The 21,702-nt window shown below is 37.1% G+C and overlaps 1 protein-coding gene across 9 annotated transcripts in view; it reads left to right on the top strand.

Moving 5' to 3' along the window:
* Positions 1 to 21,702, top strand: part of gpp (DOT1 like histone lysine methyltransferase grappa) — a 46,087-nt gene that overhangs the window by 15,240 nt on the left and 9,145 nt on the right. For all 9 annotated transcript variants that reach the window (XM_070287439.1, XM_070287437.1, XM_017175973.3 and 6 more), the window contains 3 exons: positions 18,922 to 20,247; positions 20,345 to 20,928; positions 20,996 to 21,171. In XM_070287439.1, the coding sequence (XP_070143540.1) occupies positions 19,969 to 20,247; positions 20,345 to 20,928; positions 20,996 to 21,171 (1,039 nt within the window). In that variant the 5' untranslated portion in view covers positions 18,922 to 19,968. The remainder of the gene's footprint in view (positions 1 to 18,921; positions 20,248 to 20,344; positions 20,929 to 20,995; positions 21,172 to 21,702) is intronic.

Genomic DNA, 21,702 nt, shown 5'->3' with positions numbered 1-21,702 from the left:
GGTCAGGTCTGGTTAAATAGAAATAATTATAAATGTAATTTAAATCGATTTAATTGATATGACGATACTAGAAATGCACACTTCAGGAAATCAAGTGAGAAATTATTCGTAATAAAGGGTTTAAAGTATCTTAAAAATATTATATTTCCATTTAAATGCCACAAAAAGTATATATTTATTAATTGGAAAGACTTCCACACCAAGTTGCTTCCCCATTTTGCCAGATGTTTGAATTTCCCTTCGATTTGCATGTGAAGTTCGTTTAAAATGTGTTTCCCACTGCCACCTCCACTTTAAATATAATGATACTTGATTGTATAATAATACCTGCACTATTGATTTAAAGGTAATTTGCGAGAAACAAGAGATAGAGACAGATAGAGCCCCCTTTCGAAAGGCAAACACCATAATTTATCCAAGCGATGAGAGGGGGACCCAGTTCAATGGGTCTCCCTCACTCTATCACTTGGTTTCGGGTCTATAATTAGAGCAGAGTCGAGTTAATTACTTACTTTCCATTTGCACTTTTTGCTTATTTGCCATGCAATTCCAACAACTGTGCAACTTTTTGCTATTCACTTTTCCACAGCTGTTTTTGCTGGTCTGTTTTAAGTTGCATTTTTTCCCCTCACATCAATGAAAACCACAAATTGTTGTAATCGATACCACAGGGTACATAGTGTACTATAATATATGATACATTTAATCGCGACCAGCTAGCGCAATGAGCGTAAACTAAATTGTATGGAATTTTCGCTGGATTCCTAGGAATCTCTAAACCTCATGATGTCGGTGGTGGCTTTGCCATTGATATATGCGGGTATATAATTTCCTATGCCTGATGTGAGTCAAAGGTTTTACTACCCATTGAATTGTGGGAAAGAAAGTTGGTTGAATGCGGATATAGAATTTGAGGGAAAGGGTTTTTGCCTTTTTATAGATGATTTATAGATGAGTAATCTTTTTTATGGAGTTTCCCTAATGGATTCGATTTATAAGCTCTTTTCGCTATAAGATGGATTAATCTTATTCAAGAAAATTACTTCCGCTACTGATAAACTTTGCTGCTAATCAGTAATTATACAATCTACGATGATAAGATTTGTGCGACAAACAAATAAAAGTAATAAAGGCGAAATAACAAAAAAATTGTAAAAAATAAATTCAGCAAAATAGGATATGCGGCTGATTCAGTAGAGAACCTTCTAATCCTACCTCAGTATCAGTTCTCTGACCGATTTCCAAGTTCATTATTAAAATATTTTGTTATTAAATTTTAGCATTGAAAACTCTTCAGTTATAATTTATATTTTCATTATAAAAAATAATAAGAAATACAACAATTTCAGACGCACAAGCTCCTACGTCAACGTAAAACCCATATTAGCTTATAAATAAAATCTGTGTCAAATAAACTTTGCATGTTAATGGCGAATTCTCTTCGCTTGGAAATGTTGTTGTACTCTCTGTTGTTGCTTTTATGTGTCATTTATAGCGGGTTGACCTGCTTTTTAAGGCGATGCGTGATTCACAAAAGCGGTACCAAGTTCAGGTGGAATAAAAGAGCAACAACCGAGTGCACACAAATAAAACAAAGCTCGAAAAACAACAAAAAATATACAAAAATTGCGTACAAAATTGCAATTGCATTTTTATGTACCCCCACACCAAGGCGCCACTGCTTGATTGTGCGTGCAAAATGCGATAAAAATCGCTCACGAAGATTTTTTTATTTTTTTTTTTAACAAAAATATAAAAAAAAAACCTACCCGTTGTTTTTATTACACCGGCGCGTAACGGTAAATTGTAAGCGGCGATTACAACACACAAAAACAACAAACACAACATACTCACCTGACAGGTGCTTAGCGTGCATAAAAAAAAGAGATGGCACTAGAGGAAACTAAAAATTCACCACCGGCCGCCTGCACTTTAATTGGAAAACATGCCAAGGCGAATAAAAAAAAATAGAAGCTACAAAAGCATAAAAAATAAATAAAAATCGAATGTGCCAGACAGGTTGTTGCGCACCATGCATGTGTATTCTATGCGTGTGTGTATGTGTTTTGTGCAAAATAAAAAAGAGGCTCAAATGAGACTCTCAAACTCGAAATTATTAAATTGCAGACGACGCTCCATTAAAAAAAGAGCGAGGGTGGAAAGGGGTGAAGGGGCGTAGGCAACGGGGGGACGACGCAAGTCACGCATAAACGAAGAAGGCGAGGCAGCAACCATGAGTAAAAGCGAACGAGGCGAGAGAGTGGGAGAAAGAAACAGAGAAGAGAGAGACCAAAGCAGAGCAGACAAAAAGCTAAATTGTCTGACTGAGTTGGAAGTTACAGTCGTACCTCTATAACTCTAACTAAAACTCCCTCACATAATCATATTTGCAACATGCTTTTTTACTTTTTATATTTATCAATTGTTTTTGTAAAATGTGATATCTTTTCAAACTCTCAAAATTTAGGTAAAATAGCAAACGCCTCCTTAACACAGTTCAAGATATAGAGATCTTACTGTAATCTCTCGTTTGGTTATAAAATGAGTGAGTGAGCAACGGAAGAAGAAGAGCAACCGTACAGGAGTGTGCCTGTGTGTGTGTGTTTGCGGTATGAGCGTGATATAAAGGTCGTTGGCCATGCGGCGACGCTGAAGTCGCGCGACAACAACAAAACCAACAACAATGTAGGCAGTCAGGGAGCGAGTCGGGGGAAAACAGGGCTAAAACGAGATGGAGAGAGAGAGAATACTGACGATGAGCAACACAAGGCGACTTATTTAGCCTAAGGGCATGAAATGTATTGCAGGTTTTTTTTTTTCAGTCGCAGTCTCAGTTGTTGCTGTTGCTATTGCTGTTGCTCTTGTGGCTATGTATAGGTCGCTTTAGTTTTTGGTCGTCTGTAAAAAACACGTTCCCTGCACAACAAAATCAACAACAACAACTCCAGCAAACACAAAATAGACAAAAGCCCACAAACAAGAAACGCAGTCAGCAAAAGAGACGGAAAGAGTCTGCGGCGAAGGCTTTACTGTGTGTGTGCGTGCATTTGTGTGGGCGTGTTTGTCAGCCTTTTTAAGGCCATAATCAGAATGGAAATGAATAAGAGAGACCCCGTGCACTACTGTCAACCGAAAGTTGAAGGGCCTTAAAAACCTAGAAGTTAAATGCGTTTAACTGATAAACTGTCATGGAATGCGATAAAGTCGTGAAAATATAAGGAAGCTTGAAAACTAAGAATGCTTGCAGCATCTGAAACATTAATATTTTGAAAGCTCGAGTTAACATAGCCTATATTTATGTATTAAAAGTGAAAATATGTATGGACGTTATTTTTATTTTGTTTCAATTTCATAAAATGCTACATACGAAAATGTAATATTAAACTAAAACTTTAGTTTACGTTCTACACCTTTCATGGATATGTTGTATTGTAGGTTAAAATTTGTTAATTTGTCAGATTAAAATCTTGCTTATAAGTCATAATGAATTTAAAGAACATAATTTTTTTTAGCACACATGATGCAAATTAAATTAGACAAAGGAACAACTTTTGGGCCCTTGGAAAAAATACGAAACAAGTTGTCAGGGCCACCGGTGATTACCTCATGCTGAATCTTCTAACAGGCCAGAGTTAATAACCAAATTCCGTTTAGGTTGCAAGTTCAAAGCTGAAATTAATCAAGCCTTAAGGCAGGCAGGCAGCGAGCACGCACACTCAGATGCTAATAGCTAATGGCGCATATACCCCCAACCGTTGACCTTTAAGTTCCTTCTGCCTATTTTAAAGCCTTAGTCGCCACATAGTGAGTGATTATTGTATTACAGCTGTATAAAAAAAACCAAGGCGAAATGCATTGCATAACAGCAGCACTGAAACGAACAAAAAAAAGCGGGCAAGTAGAACTTGTTGTCATTTCCTTATTTAATGTGACACTTGTTAGTCGCCGTTGTTGTTGTTGTCGTTGCTGTCGTTAAGTTGCATTGAAATTGAGAAGCTCTCTAAGCTCTCCATCGCCGAATGAAAATGAACACCTGCGTTTGGTTTGGTCTGGTTTATTGTTAGCTTTTGTTGCGTTGTTTTTTTCGGGGCCTCACTGTTGTGCTGTGTGGTGTGTGGCGTACGTGACTGGCAATCGATGCAGTTATGCTATGCTGTTACGTCGTCTATGCACTCACGGACACCAACGCATACGCTAACCCAAACACAGATACTGATATAGCAGCTGCAGATAGAGATACTAAACGCAGGCACGCACGAACGAACACCTGTCACTAACACATACAAACAGAACTCTTTCCCACTCGCACATAACACTCTCTAAGTGTAAAGTCGATCTAATGCTATCAACGCGCATCTCTATACAGCGGTGGTTAAGATACTAGCTTACTTTCAAAGTTATATCACAAAAAGTAGCATAAAAACGCAATAAAAAAATTGCGGTTTTTTTTAATCCACCTAATTTGAGACGATACTGTTATGGCAGAGCATTATTATGCCTCTTTAGTGCAATTTTCAGACCTCTTTAATAATATTTTTGCATATATACAAAAAACTAACTATGCTATATGTATGTGGCAAATTTTGCATAATTTTTTAAATAACTTTATAATGATTTGAAACCCAAACTAAAAATATTATTTGAAATTCCTTTAATATCAAGGTAACAGCTATCAATTAGAAACACCTTTCTATCTGATTACACCTGCTTTCTTCAGGGTGTTAATGTGTTGACCTCAATTGTAGATACAAGCAGCTGCAAGCATATATGTATATTTTTTATTTTGTTTGTTGATGCTGCTGCCTGCTGCTGCTGTCGTTTCATTTACCAATTGTTCCTGTCTGCTGTTGTCTACTGTTTCCTCATCCGCCCCCTCCTTCTTCTCCTTCTGCTTATTCTATTGTTGCTACGTCACGTTTCTCATATTAAAATGCTTGAAATTCTGATTGGGATTCTGTTGGTGCCGACGCGATTGTTGTGCAGCGTTGCCAACTGTTTGTTTGCTTTACATTTTCGTCTGTTGCGTGCGAGCGGCGTTGCCGAACTTCACGCAACAGCCACCGAAAACTTGGCTTCAATTAAAACAGGTTTTTCTCGCGAGACATTGCTCAGAAAACGATCATGATCGAAATGATGGTCCGCATCCCCTTCCCTTCCCCTTTCCTACCCCCTTTTCTTCGCCGCTCTTCACTTGTTGTGTCTGGTTTTGGGTTTTGTTGTTATTTCTCTTTATTATTATTGTTAAATATGTTCACTGACCTTTGCCGAATTACCAGTTTCGTGGAATCGGTGTATATGTATGTATATATTTTGGTTGGCCATGTAAAAGTCTGTTATTTGTTGGTTTTGTCGGCCCGAAACGTTGTATATTCAAATTAAATACACATTTCGGCATATTTTCTTTGTGGCCTGGCCATGTTTTACTCGCACTCTGGAACGAGAGAGCGACCTTCAACTTGATTTTTAATTAAGTTCGGTTCAATGAACTGAAACTGTCAACGTCTGCTCTGCTGTGTGTGTTTAATTTTTATTTTTCCTTTTCTGTTCCATTCCCCCGCATTTTTGGGCGAAATGCAAATACAAATATTTTTTACGTGTTTTGCGCATATAAATTATTGCTCTTTGTTTATTTTTGCAAGCTATTTTTATTGCGTAAATATAAAATGCAAATTAATTTTTAGATGGACATCAGAGTGAATCATAGAGTGACACATATACAAAAATACTTTTCACTTGCAGTTCAGCATTGCCAAATAGCATTGTTGGCAACCTTAGTTAGAGCTTGACTGACGGTTTAAGCTTAAACTTTCTACTCTCCAGTTACATTTCCATCTATCGTAACTCATCTCTACTTACAGCTTCCCATCCTCGTGTAGCTGTGCTAGCCATAATTCATGAAATTTAATCGCTTTTCTCAACTTGCTTTGTACCTTGCTTCCTCTATTTTCATTTTAATATTATTTTTTCGCCCAACTTTTCTATTACTTTAGTTTATGACTCTCTCTCGCTGCTCGTTTCACCATAAATTTTCTGCCTCAACCTCAAACAACAAATTTTTTTCAATTTACATTTTTTACCATATTTTTCATCTGACATTCTGCCCCGTGAACCAACCCCCTTTAATTTTTCTACCTATTTTTTTATGTGCTTTATTTTCTACGCTGTCACCAGGCAGCAACAACTGCGGATACTTCAAGTGAGCTGCCGCCCACTTTTCGCTCCCCGGAACATCCTAGACCTTTAACACAGAAAGCCCCTAAAACCCAAACCCAAACTCGAACTCTGCTCAACCCGAACCACCCAATAATGTTAGACAGATTTTATTATGGCGCTTTTTGCTACTTACCCGGAAATGCTCGTCGCACCCTTTCCACACCAACTCAAAGCAAGCAAACGTGGGTCCCTACACAGTGAAAATCGGGATCCTTTTTATTTTATCGTAAACATAATAAGTTAGTTGGGACTTTTATTATTTAGTTTAAAATGGAAATTATATAGAACAGTGAACTCGAGAAAATCAAAATAAATCTAAAAATGTATTATCCTTAGAGCTTGGTGCTTTCTTACGATGATGTATAGATATTGTTTTTGTACCCTAGGGTTGAGTTAACTTTTCGGATTGACGCCGAGGTTTAAAAGATAACTTCAAAGCTAAGCAGACATTTTTTTTATATTAAATATGATTTACAATTGGAATTTGTAATAAATATTCTCCTATAACACCCTTAAAAGTGAAACTAATATTGTTATGCTCTTTTTTCCGCACTGCACTGGCATTAAAGCATGCACCTCGACCATCCATAACCATCCCCTCGGGGGCAACTCCGGAGTCTCGAGCATTTCTGGCTGGCAACCCTTGTGGCAGGTTCTTCGGCTACACAGACACACACACACCATGGAAAATTGTTGCACTTCTGGTGCTGGGAAAACTCACCCCCGCATGGTCGCCACCACCCCCTTGGGCCGGGCATTGTTCCTGCTTTCCCATATAAATTTCATCAGTAGTTTGGGCAACCACCAACCTGACTAACGCTACCAAGGAAGGATGTTTCAATTTCTATTTTGTTTTATATAGTTTTCCCTTTGTTCGCTGGTTCATTCCGTTTTTATCGGTCGTTTGAGCTTCTGCAAGTGACGGAGCAACCCTGCTGCTGTCTGTGTGTTTAGAACGATGAAAATTGGCAACATCGCTCTATATATTCCGGGCTTCTCCATTCCATTGAGGCTCTTTGTCCTCTTGATTTTGTTGTTCTCGATTGGTGGGTGTGTGGTGTGTGTGTTGTGTTGTGTGCTTGCTGCCGCTGTTCTTTTGATTTGGGTTGTTGTTTTTCTTTTTTATTTATTGTTCTTCTCTTTTTATGTTTTGGTGTAGGTTGCTGCTGTTTCGTTCTACATTATTTTCTTTTAACTCTGTAATTTAGCTAGGCTTTTCTCTTATTTATTTAAGGCACTCTGCCATTTCCTTTGAGTTGTGTTCGTTGTCGCTCCCTTTTGTATTTTCAGCATGTTTTAGTAATGCTATTTCGGGTCCAACGGTTGCTTTTTGGGTTGGGTTTCGGTTTGGATGGGTTGATTGCATTATATTGTACATACGTAACGTGACCATTGGCACGTAGCATACAGTGAATATCGAATAAATTGAAATAAGAATTAAATAAGGAATCAGAGTTCATTAACTCAATAATAACAAATCTGTAGAAACTAGAAAGAGGCTTCAAAAAACAAGAGGCTTCTAATAAACAAGAAATTAAATATGCTTCAAATTAAGTAAATTTAATTTAAAATCAGAGAAACGCAATTCACATTCCTTTCAACTTCAAGAGCCTCAAGGGATTTGCCAGTTTTCAATTAGTTTCTTTTGCTTCTGTGCTTTGCTTTCATCTACTCCGATTCTGTCCCAGTTATGTCTAATTCTTCTATTTTTCCCTTTCTCTCTCTAGATATTAGTTAGACATTTCTTTAGCAATTTAATATATATATTGTTTTTTGTTATTTGTGCAACGTTTAACAGTTGAAGTCTGCAGGCGTTGAGTTTTAATTAATGACCCATTTTCACTGGCTTCCTCCTACGCTACAGGGTTGCCACACTCTAGTTTAAGACAAAGGAAGAATTTAAAGATGTGCTAATATTTAAAGCTGACTTATAGAATACGGCTTATTTAAATAAGTTTTGAATGTTTTAAAAAGAGCAGAGGACTTGATATTTTTATTGAAAATGTATTTTATTAAATTAAATTAAAGCAATTGTTCATTTCGTTTCCTCTTTCAGTGCAGTGTTACCATGCATCACTTTAAGGCAGTTTGAATTAGCTAAAAAGAATAGAAAATAATTTATTTAAAGAGAAAATATGTGCGCATACATATCATACATACATAGTTTATGTTTACTTTGCAAGTATAGTGTGCTTGTAATTATGCAAATTTACATAAACATAACCTACTAACTAAGCACGCAATTGAAACAAATGCAGTCGACTAGCGCCCACTTGCCGCCCCTCGCTCTCTTTCGCTCTCTCGCAGAAATAGTTGACCTCGTTTTTTGGGGGGCTTTTGCTTGCACACACTTTTACTGCAGTTTTTATATACAATTTTTTTTTATGTTTTCCTGCTTTGGGAGGTTGTTTTTTATGGATTAACAGAGAAGTTTTTGTTGAGGCGCCGCCTGGCGGTCTGTAGTTGCAGCTGAACTCATTTTGCATGCATGCATTTTGCGTTGTTTTTTTCCATTTTCCTTTTTGGGATGGCAACTCTGTCGCTGTTTGGTTTTTCCGAGTGGGCGGGAAAATGGGTTGGCCTACATTCGCACTCTCTCGCTCTCTCTCTCTCTTTCACTTGTCTCTCTGTTGCTCCGGCTTTTATTTTGCTTTTCTCGCCGCTGTTTGCGAACCTTTTGAAAATTGCGGCAGGTGCATTTTTTTTCTCTGCTTCTACCACTCCCCTCATTCAGAGAGTGCATTTTCTTTCCAAGCTTTCCACTGCATTTTCATCGGTCCCCAGCCCAGTGCCGCCCGCTTTTTCCAATGGTTCTTAGCATTCATTCACAGTAACCAAGGCAGACGGAAGTGGGGGGAGAGAGCAGCGCGGCACATCAAGTGAAAGAGACGGCAACAAACGAGTGGAATCCGCTGTTTCTGGCTTTTGTTTTATTTTCCACGTCGTCCTTGTGCCAAAAACAACAACAAGCATGAGGCGGAGAGGGTGGGTGTTTGCTTGGGGGAAATGCTCGAAAGGAAAAAAATCGATAAAGCAATTAATGCCAAAAGAGTGGCAGGCACACTACCGTTTTCCACCCACCGGGCACTAGAATATGAAATGGAAATCGGGATCCGAATCCGAATCCGAATCAGCCAGCAGCAAGCAACCCTGTGCACAAAAATAAACAAGATGTGGTGAGGAGGAGAACCAGAAGAGAAGCTAAAGGAAGCAGCGACGACTAGTCAGTCGTCTGTGTTAATAAAACCTCCCCATTGCCACCAAGAACACCACCGCCGACCGCCATCATCAGTTTCCCATCCTACCTATACCCAGACTTTTGCTGGTGCGATGCTGCTGTTTCTATACCCTTACTAAAAAAGTATTGGGTATCTAAATTTTAATTAATTTTCAGCAAAAGAGGTTTATTTTCGTTTAAATTAAATTGAAATTTTCTTAGCTTTCCAATAAGATTTTAGATTTTGAGTTGATATTTCTTTAAGTTTAAGTTACTCGGAGGGAATTCTTAATACTATTCACCTAATAAATATAAAATATAACCTCTAAGGGTGGTCTTAATTAGAGCATTCACTGATTTTGTAAAGTAGCTCCGTTCTTTATGTTCTTCCCCTTTTTACTTCGACTCGAGTGTGTTTATTACTGGGCCTTATAGCGGTCTTAATGCTGCTACTGCTTTTTATATTGTTGTTTTTTGTTTTGGTTTTGTTATTGTTATTCCATCCCTCGTTGCTATGCGGGAATACTTGCATAAACCATTCGAGAGCGAGTGAGAGGAATGTACAAAGATGAGCTTAGCTTTAATGAACATTACTTATTTATTTGCTGGTGAGCGCGTGTCTCTGTGTGTGGCTTTAATATATTTTAATTAATTTCCTTACTTGACTTCGTAACGCCCATTCCTGTCACTTGATCTAAGTTTTGGTCTGAAATTTAAAAAATATATATATATTCTTATACACATATTTCAATTTGTGGGACTCATATATTATAAAATGTAGATATTGCATCTTAAAAATTGGGTTTTTCCTTTTTCGTTTAAAGAACTTGTTAACTTAACATATTGTTTCTTTCTTCGTTTTCATTGGATATCCTGAAAAACAAACAATTTCTAATAGCTAATAGTCTGCCCTAGGGAAAATTCTGGTCCTTAAACAAACAAAAAATGTAAGGCACATGCTTGGATTTGAAATTACTAAGAGCAAATTTAGCCAGAGGCTTATCTGGCATTCTCTTTTCCTTGCCAACATTATTGATTAAGCTGATGCCGTTATTTAACAGCCAAATCCCTTAGCTGCCACAACTTTTCCTCCTCTTCCCCAAAAATGAAAGCTGTCGGCTTGTATTCAAACTTCAGCCATCAGAAAACTATTTCTGATGTGTCCAATATCAAGAAAACCTCTTAACTTATGGGTAATGTGATGCAATAAGAACAACAAGCAGCTAAAGATATTGGATACAAAATAATATAAACTGCTGAAGTTAAAAATTAATATTTTGAATAAAAAATATAAATCTTAAATTTCGTTTATTTTTCTTTTTTACATTTTTGTAATAGATTCGACATAACAGGTCCCAAAATTGTTATAGTGGTTAGGTCTTAAGTCTTTGAATACTCACACTGTGCCTTTGAAGTTCCAATACCCTAAGAATCTAGAATTCCTATAGTATACAACGCATGTACTACTCAAGTTTTATCCTTTCATCCCTCGCCTCGCCCTCTGCAAAAGCCATCAACATCATCTTTCCTGACAGAACAGCGCTCAGTCAGCGTCGCCGTCGAGGTCTGCGTTTTTATGCCAACTTTTCAACAACTTTTTGCATATTTCAGGATCCCAAAACCCCGCACAGTAGTCCATCCGCCCACATTACTGTATATTTTATAAGTTTGGGCTCCTCCACAGCCCAAGCTTTAGGTTAGTTATTTCTCGCCGTCATCATCATCGTCATCTGCTCTGCCTCGGCTTTTTCATTCCAATTTTTTTTTTCGTCATGGCTTTTGGCATTTTCTACATTTTTCCCACATTCGTGTATTTTTTGGGGGGTTGGGGTGGATATTTTCTTTCGACTTGGGGGGTTGGGTTTCAACTCACCCCCATGAACAAACAAAGAATGGAAAATTCGGCCCAAAGTGACTTTTCCTTGGGAAGCATTTCGACCACCCCGCTTTAACTTTCTGATTTTCTGTTTTATGGCGGACCTTTAAAATCATTTAAAGCGGCGATTCTGCTGTTCTGCTTTGAAGTGCAAAGTTTTTGGTTGGCGAGAGGAGTGCTTTATGGTAATTTAAAATCGATTACTCTCTGAGCTCCATGCTCTTGTCTAATTTTTGCTCTTCTTTTGAACTCTGGCTCACCTTTGCTGGCAGGAAAATTCAACAAATTTTGTGGGTGGGGTCGTTCGTTGTTCCCTCTTGTACGTATATAGCTATATATAATTTTTTGTTGTATTTTTGGTTGGTTCTCTTGGTGCTCCTTTGTGCATTTCAAGTTCTGGGTGTGGCAGCTTAAAAATGCGTTAATGGTGTGTATTTGGGTGAAGTTTGGCAACAAGGTAGATAGGGAACTTTAAGAACATAGATTTTAGTAAACTTGAATTTAAGATCTGGGAATTATGAAAATTTAAGCGAATTTGTTAATAGAAAACTTGGAAAGAACTTAATACTAATAAACTTGAATAAAAATCAAATCAAGTACTTCTCAATTTGGTTGAGATGATATTTCCCGGTTTCAGATAGTTTAACTATATTTTTAAAAGTATTTAAACAAGATGTTACCTTGAATAAAGACCACTTGGCATGTCATATCCATTAACTCCACCTTGTTAACGAGTAATTTCCGTTTAATGTGCTCCTTTCATCAATTAAACTTCAACAGCTTCTCCTACAAAGTATTATTATTTTAATTCCCAGTGAATATATAATTGCAATGTTGGTTGCCATCCCTGGCAAGTGTCTCCAGACAACTTCTTGCACATGTTTGCATTGCATTTTCCTGTCATAGGCTCTGGCTTCCCCCTCTGTCATGTGGTTTCAAAACGCAGATGTGTTTTCATCTTACAAAACCGCAGGACAACAAATTATATATGTATACGCAATGCGATTGATGACCTTCCGAACGGATCTCAAAAAAAGGGGAGCTCAGTAAAAAAAAAAGAAGAGGGGAATTCCCCCTGGCACGTACCAAAGTGCCCCTGATCTTTTGTTTTTCTCCGCTTCTCCCTCTTAACGGCAGGTGTTTGACTTGCAGCCTGTTTTTTAAATTACAGGAAAATATATTCAACTTCCTTGTTGCGGTTTGCTGTGTCACATGCTATGTATATATATATTTTTTTTTTTGTTACCCATAAATATTTTGTTAATAAAAAGCATTTGTTTTGTAACTAGGTCAAAGAATTTCATATCTTATCAGTCATTTTTGTTGTTTGTCTATGGCATTAGAGTGAACGTTTGAAGGCCCCTACATGACAACAGGTTGCGCTTTTATAATATTTATTTTACGTAGAGGAAACATTACTTATCAGTAGAATATACATACGGAATCACAGCCTTGCATTTGTTTTTCAAGAAAATACCTACTTTTTGTTCCTATATTTTTTCAGTACGATTTCTTTATATATATAAACAGATAATGGGTGACCTCAATTGGGTTTGAAAAACAATGATACAAACACAAAATAAGACTTTGATCCTATGCTAAAAGCATATATAATACCAATCATCAGCCCTAACTTAACTATAATTAATATATTAACCCTTCATAGTGACAGCTGCTAAATTCTTTGGATTAATTAATCAATTATTTCATATTTTTTTTTTAACATTTGTTCTTTAAGGGGGTCTTCTCATTGGGCAACTTTTTTTTTTCGATTTTTTTTTTTTGCATTTATTTATAGCTTGGGATGGTGTGTATATGTCCCCAAAAGGATTTTTAGAAATTCGAAATACTTTAGAAGATACAGCCTTTTTTGTGAAGCAAGATCTATGCAAAATGAGCTTTTTTCAAACTTCAAACGCGTTTATCTCGAAACCACGTTTTTCGAACTGGCGGCCATGATATCTCCAGTTCAACTGAACCGATTTTCATGAAACAAAGTGGAATCGACGCAGAATTGTCACCATTTTCGGCTGACGGAACAGATTTTTTTTTTTACACTAAACTACAAAAAAAACGCCCGAAATCGAAATTTTTTTTTTGAATGGCCGCCATTTTGTTTAAAAAATTTAAAAAAAAAATCTGTTCCGTCAGCCGAAAATGACATCTATTCTGATTATAACCCCGTTTTTATTTTTCATTTCGGACGCTCTGGAGACCCTGAATCGTGGCCGCCAGGACGACACCTTTTTTTTCGACCACCAAGTTTGAAGTCTCATTACTCTTTGAACAACCCTCGTATCGAGGCAAGAACAACTTTTTTAGTTACTTTGAACATTTTTGAATACAATAAATAAAAAAGTTTTCAATTATTCTTTGCGTTTTCAAATAAGAATTTTTTTAAAAAGGGTCCAAAAAACAGCTTTTGAATGAGAAGACCCCCTTAAAGGAATTTCACAAATTACAATTGAGACAGCTGTTTAAATATTCCACTTTTACAAGTCTTGAAAAACCCCTCTGTTCTTCAACAGAAATATCGCAAATAATACATTACTTTAAAGCTAACTGGTGAGCAATACCTTTCAAAATTTTAATATACACTTTTCTAGCTGCTTTAAAAAGCTTTTAAACCTTACAAATTTATTAAAAAAAAAAAGCTTTAACTAATGCTATTGATGTATTTTCAACAAGGAAATAAAAACAAAGATTTATAGCTAAAGATGTTTGCACAAATATTCTCTGAGCTAACAAACATAAAACACGAGAAGAGAAAATGTAAAACTTATTGGGCATTGAGAACCACAGGCAGTACAGCAATAATTAACGAGAAATCAAAGCGTAAACTAATTCGACCTTGTTTCAGCAACAACAATTACTACAATGACACGTGACCATGGGAGCAGCGAAATAAAAATAAAAAAAAATATATATATAATACAAGCATGTAAAATGCAACTAAGAATAAATATAGACAAATGTTTATTGTTAGAACGCTGAATGAAAAACTATTTGAACACGAAATGCAAATGTATTAAATAACACAAAAAATATAAAAAAAAGGTACTTAACATGGAACGCTAGAAATGTTTAACGGAATAATTGACAAATTTTTTAATTGCTGCCACAATTGCTGACCTTGACACACTAGAAAAACGGGCACAAAAGGAAGGCAACGCAACGCAATCGCCATAATAATAAAACTAGTCACAACCCCCATCTCTCCCATACTTCCTCTCTTGAAATATAAATTTTTAGAACTGTTGTGTACATAGCTCACATTTTATAGGCAATTTGTTTTTATTATTTTAGTTTGGGATATCAGCAAAAGCACAGAGAAACCCGAGAACGAGAGTGAGTGGGAGAGGAGCGGTCTGAACACGATGGCAGACAGCGTGGCAGGCAAAGAGTCATAAAATAAAAAAAAACAAGAAAGGAAGCTAACTTCGGCACGCCGAAGTTTGTATACCCTTGCAGATTGGTTTCGATGTTTATATTATAGATTTAAATGCTGAAAACACTCACAAAACAGAGTTTCATTACATTTTACTTATACTTATTATGTCTACAGTTACAGTTTTACATTCCCAGTTTTACATTTTCTCTACATCTACCGATCGGTTTATATGGCAGCTATATGATATAGTTGTCCGATTTTTATGAAATTTATTCAATAATTCTAGAATAATAAAAAAAGCTTATATCTCAGAGTAGATAAACATACGTTGAAAAACAACGAAACTATAATTTTTTTTCCTATTCATTTTCCGATCGTTCCTATGGCAGCTATATCATATAGTCGTCCGATTTTCATAAAATTTTAACCAAAATTCTGAAATAATATAAAATGGCCATATCTAAAAAATGGTGCAAAAATGTTGAAAAACAGCAAAGTTATAATTTTTTTCTACAAATATATCGAACATATGTATGGCAGCTATATGATATAGTCGTCCGATCCGGCCCGTTCCGACATATATAGCAGTGAAAGCATATAGAAGACTATATGCAAAGTTTCATTCAGATAGCTTTAAAACTGAGGGACTAGTTTGCGTAGAAACAGACAGACGGACAGACAGACAGACAGACAGACAGACAGACAGACAGACAGACGGACAGACGGACAGACGGACAGACGGACATGGTTAGATCGACTCGGCTGTTGATGCTGATCAAGAATATATATACTTTATAGGGTCGGAAACGTCTCCTTCACTGCGTTGCAAACTTCTGACTGAAATTATAATACCCTGCAAGGGTATAAAAAGGAAAGGCAAAAACAGAAAACAACAAATGCGAATAAAATTGCGAAAAATAATAATAATAAAAGTGGTACGCGTGGGCGTTGCCATCTATTACACCACAAGGAAATCTATATTAAAACTAGCCAAAATAATTTTAAATTAAGATTGTTGAATATATTTTTTTATAATTTAGCCGCTTTGTTTAGAAAGATTTGATTAAAATTTAAAGATATTTCAGATATACGAAGAACTTCAAACTCTTTAGCAAGACTTGTTTTATATTGCCTGCCTATAAAGGTTTATTTGCTTAAAAGATAATTATTTACACCCCTTTTTTTCTTGTTGTGTATTTGTTTGCTAGAGAACGAGAGGGTGGTGTGTGCGCGCCTTTTAAGTTGATTAAAAGCGCGTTCTGCCGATGGCAATGTGTACCCCCAATCCGTCCCCTTTTTCATTCCTCTGTGAGCCTCATAATTGTGTCAGCTTTTCTCAGAATATGTTTGTGTATACTAGATCAGCGAAATGTGTGTCACGTCTCCACGGGCATGCAAACAAAATATAACAAACATATATGATATAAATAGCGCAGCCGTGTCTAATTAGCTTTGAAATGCTTTTGCCACAAAGTTGATAAACAACAAATATTATAAATAAGGGAAATATTTACATTAATTAAGAGAAGACTTTTAAGGGGGAAAGTTTAAATATTATTATTGTAAAAAAAACACCAGCTTCGAGCATAAATCCCACAGTAATGGATTTCAGCTTAAATTGAATTTGTTAATTAATTTAGAGGGAATTCATTCATTGCTCTCAATAAACCCAACTTAATAATTCGAATTTCTGAGTAATAAATAGGAGTATCCCAAGTTTTTAATTCCAAAGAACTCTAGTTTATTCTATATGTGTATCACCAGCCTTTCGCAAATACTGCGTATGCGTAATTTGTAGCTACTTCACCCAGAGTACTTACCAAACAAAGGGCTTTTCCCCAGAACCCTTTCCAAAAAGTCTGATGTTTTCAATGGCTCTTTGGTTGGAAATAAGCAGAGGCACGCACACATGCCTCCTCGACTGCGGCTAGACAGCAGCCAAAAGGGCCATAAGGATGATATAGAAATATAGGATGGGATCCTTTGCCGACAACTGTCTGGGCTGCCGTAATGGAAATGACTTTGACTTTTTGATATTCGGTTGTGAGCCGCAATTTACGGTTATGGCCACCGACCAAAACATTCGGTTTTTTTTTTTTGTTGTTTTGGTCTGCTTTATTGTTCAGTTGGCAGACTATAAGTTCAATGCCTGATAAATGGTCTTGTTTGGTTTTGGCCACACCACAGGTCTAGACATTGGACCCAACGGGGTGGTCTGGCTTTACAAATTAGCCAACAAATTTCAATAAATATATATAACATACATATTTATATTGGGAAAATTCAGAGAATGATGGATTAAAATAATATTATTTATGGTGATTTCGCATGTTTAAAATGCCATTTTTAAACTAAAGAAACCTAAGAAATAATCTCTTTTCGAGTAAAGAATTTTTTTTTTAATATTTAACCTTGGCTACTGATATAATAATTGCTCAAATTGATCACCTTTTCCCATTTCTTAATATTTTCTTTATATTCTCAACACTTTCTCCTATTTCCACATCGACTATTTATCGCTGTTCCAGTCCCAGACATTTTTCTCTGGCTTTTCAATGCCATACGCACATACACTTTCAAGAGCTCTCTTAAATTGCAAATGTCCGGTGGCGCTTAAATGCTGAAAATAAAATTCATTGCCCAGTCGGGTATTGATTAACAATAAATTGTCGATGTGGCGCTGTCGTTCGTTGTCGCCGCTATCGTTGTTGTTATGGTCAATTGTTGTCGTTTTGTCGGCTTGACCGGCGAAATGGGCGACCTGTGGGCGGTGGTTTTCGGTTTTCGGTTTGAGGGAGCAGCGGAGCAGCGAAGCAGACGGATGCTACATGGAGCTTTTGTCTGGCCGTCTGTTTGGGGGCTGTCATGGTGCCACATATAGATATAGATACACACACCCACAGGATACAGAGACGCAGAGATACATATTGCGAAACGAGATGCGCACACGTGCATGCATAAACAACAACGATGCGATGCCACATAACGGAACTCGTTCCAATGTATATATACATATATAGTATGTTTGCATCGGCCATATAATGTACTGCAGTTTTGTTTGCCAGTTTCCAGACGGGGTTAGGATATATATATATATATGTATATCTTTCTATATATAAACGTACATCTGGGCATATCGAGTGTGTGTATGTGTACAGGCCAAAAACCCATTCAATTTAATGTGGCGCTTGTCTAGCCAAAAATTTTTAACGCTACACTGGATACCTTCTCGCTATATGGGTTTATTGAAGCTTAAAGCTGCGAGTAAGCCCGCCCTTTCACACGGATTTAGAGAAATAGCTTCAGTTAATAAAATATATAATTCGCTATGCCTTTTCCCTCGGTGAATGGGGATTTTCAATGGCTCCTGGTGTGTAAGCTTTAATTAGAAAATACCCAAATGACGGCCATTTTCAGTTATTCTTTAATTTGAGCCATCAGACCCCGGGGGTTGTTATCGATTTTCCTTGGCTGGCATTTCCACAGCTACTAACACCGGCCACCACCGCCACCCCCCGCAATGAAAGCTGTCGTCAACGCTGTTTATGCTAATGAAGTCACATTGTCGCTGGCTTGCGTCTACGCCCACCAAAAATAGAAGAAAAAATGAATGCCATAACATTAAATACAAAGCGAAAAAAGTTTATTAAAAAAAAAACTGAAACGTGCCAGGCATGATTAATTAGCTTAGTACAAAAATATATAACGAAAGCCACCCTGAACAAAATAAGTAAAATAAATCAAGACGCAGGTAAAGGAGATATGTTGTGTTGCATATTAATGACGGAAAAGGCTTAGTGTGGGAATCAATTTCAGTTATTTTGAGACGGTTTTTTTGAAATTGAAATAATATTATCTAGCATGAGCACAATAGTTTACTTTTTATAAGAGGAAGTAAACCAAATCAGTGAACACACAACCTCACAGACTTAGATTGAAATATTAACCATTATAAAAAAAAAAAACTATATAGAATTCATATAGGCTAATCTATAGATCGTAATCCTTATAAGGCCATATCTTGCTACGCACCAGTGTTAAATACCATTTGATGAATTCAAAATATTTGCATTAAACTACATTTTTCATATTCGTTAATCATAAATTACCTATTTGAACCCCAATCATTATTCTTCCCACAATTATTTTGATTATATCATATTCCGAACCCAGTTTATTTATGTTTTTACCATTTCTCTTTTCTTCTTTTCTCTCTTTTTACAGACTCAAACTATAAAAAACACATTCAAAAACTGTACATAAACAAACTTCAAGTGTTGCAAAACCTTCTTGAAGGGAGCTAACACACAGTACACTTAACAACACTGAATCGAGGCGCGCGTGCAATATGCGTAACGGTATTCGGGAACGCGCGCGTGCCACGGAACGCACTGTATTGAAACGAGACGCGTGGAATCTATAATGCAACAACAAGAACAACCACAAGAAATATACCAGCAGCCAGAAGGAGCAGAAGACGAAAACAGAACAATAGCAAGAAAGAAGAGGAACATTTGGAAAATGTTGTTGTTGCCGTACACTGAAGAAAATGCATCGTTTTCTTAACATCCAGCAAAATATCAAATTACGCAACTATCATCAGTTACTTTTGTATTTTGTCGCTGCTGCTGGAGGACGGGCGGAAGTGAGAGGAAGAGCAAGAGGCAAGGGAACCGGAACCGGAAGAAGAAGCGGTCGCAACGGAAGTAGTAGTAGAAGAAGAGGAAGCAGAACGGCAGCAGCAGCAAAAACAGCAACAGTAACGTTAAAAGCAAACGCAACGTAACGTAACGCAACGCAACGCCAAGCGACGTGAAGAGTAGTTGAAGCATAATACTATTAATATTGTTAGCCCAATACATTAACCCAACGCTGCCACTGTTCCTAAGACATCATCATCCACAATAACAACAAGAAACGGAAGAAGAAGAAACCATTTAAAATAAGCGTAGTCCGTAGCCGTAACCGTAAACCGTAACGTAAACGCAAAAAGAAAAGAAAAACAAACTACAGAAACACAAACCCTATGCCAATTTTGATCATCGAATCGTTTTGCACGTAACATAAACTCACTCCCATAAGCGATCCATCAACGAGAAAACCTAAAGCAACAAAAAGCAAAAGTTGTTTTAGATCCCAAAATCCCAGAAACCAAAAACCGATCTCGCCCCTTGCCACGCACACCAAAAAATACCACACACACACATAAAATAAAAACAACAACAAAATAGAAACACAAAATAAAAGGCTGGCCAAGGAAAGCGGAAAAATATGGCCACACCTCAAGTCAAGGACTTGGTGTTGCGCTCGCCCGCTGGCTCCTCCGATGTCATTTCCTTCGCCTGGCCCCTGCAGATCGGACATGGACAAGATAAACACGATAATGGCATCGACATTATCGATACCATCAAGTTTGTCTGCGATGAACTGCCATCGATGTCATCGGCCTTCGAGGAGACCAATCTCAATCAAATTGACACTGCCTGCTATAAGACTATGACCGGACTGGTCGACCGCTTCAATAAGGCCGTCGACAGTATCGTTGCGTTGGTAAGTACTTTTCTCAAGCACATTTATGGCAAAATCAAATTCGTAGTTAAATCTTGAAGATCTTGAAGTAATACATTCTCTCTTTCCATCATTTTAGGAAAAAGGAACTTCACTGCCCGCCGAGCGCCTGAACAAGTTCGCTCATCCTAGCCTTCTAAGACATATTTTGCAATTAGTTTACAATGCTGCCGTACTCGATCCGGATAAGCTCAACCAGTATGAGCCCTTTTCGCCGGAGGTTTATGGCGAGACGAGCTACGAGCTGGTGCAGCAAATGCTCAAGCACGTCACCGTCGGCAAGGAGGACACGTTCATTGATCTTGGCTCAGGAGTGGGCCAGGTTGTCCTCCAGATGGCCGGATCCTTTCCCCTAAAAACCTGCATTGGCATTGAGAAGGCAGATACGCCGGCGCGTTATGCGGAGCGCATGGATGTGTTCTTTCGCCAGTATATGGGTTGGTTTGGGAAGCGCTATTGCGAATACAAGCTAATCAAGGGCGATTTCCTGGTGGACGAACATCGGGAGAAGATCACCTCCTCGACGCTGGTATTTGTAAATAATTTTGCCTTTGGGCCGACGGTGGATCACCAGTTGAAGGAGAGATTTGCGGATCTGAGAGATGGAGCGAGAGTTGTTTCCTCCAAATCGTTTTGTCCACTAAACTTTCGGATTACAGACAGGTGAGTTTTTGTTTATAATTAAATTTTAAAATTGAAATGTGTTATTTATTGACATTTTTGCTTGCAGAAACCTCAGCGACATCGGCACTATTATGCACGTAAGCGAGATTCCGCCCCTCAAGGGCTCTGTGTCCTGGACCTGCAAGCCCGTTTCGTATTATCTGCATGTGATCGATCGCACTATACTGGAGCGATACTTTCAACGCCTGAAAACGAAAGGCGGTAATGATCACGACAGTGTTGGTAAGTTCATCAGCAGGGCGAATGACGAAGGAAGAAGATGCAGGATGCACCAATTGGAAATGAAATCGAAAAGAACCGAGACCACACACACTTACAGAAAACAGTCACTATCTATCGTCATAGCATAAATCCCTACACTGTCCATCAATCACTGTCAAAATCAAAAATTCGTTTTCATGTCTTATGGTTTTTCTCACTCGAATCAATCATTTCATTATCGCAATCAAAATATCTAATAAGATTATTTGTTGCTCAATATAATCAATATAATGTGACAGTCATACTAAATTTAATTTAATTATTAATAATTAATGAATTAAGCAGGTTACACGGAAGATCTTGCAGTTTTAAAAAAAAATTCTTTTAACGTAGTAGTAATAGTAATATTTTACAAAGGTATTTTTTTTCGAATTTCTTTTTAAATATTTTTTTTATATATTTTTTTATAATTAAAAAAAATTTTTTTTTATAAATTTTTTTTTATTTTTATATATTTTTTATAATTAAATTTTTTTTTTGTTTTTATTTTTT

This window comes from Drosophila kikkawai, chromosome 3R (genome assembly GCF_030179895.1).
Source record: "Drosophila kikkawai strain 14028-0561.14 chromosome 3R, DkikHiC1v2, whole genome shotgun sequence".
NCBI classification, from domain to species: Eukaryota; Metazoa; Arthropoda; class Insecta; order Diptera; family Drosophilidae; genus Drosophila; species Drosophila kikkawai.
Note: the sequence above shows the minus strand (reverse complement) of the source record. Positions and strands in the feature narration are given on the sequence as shown.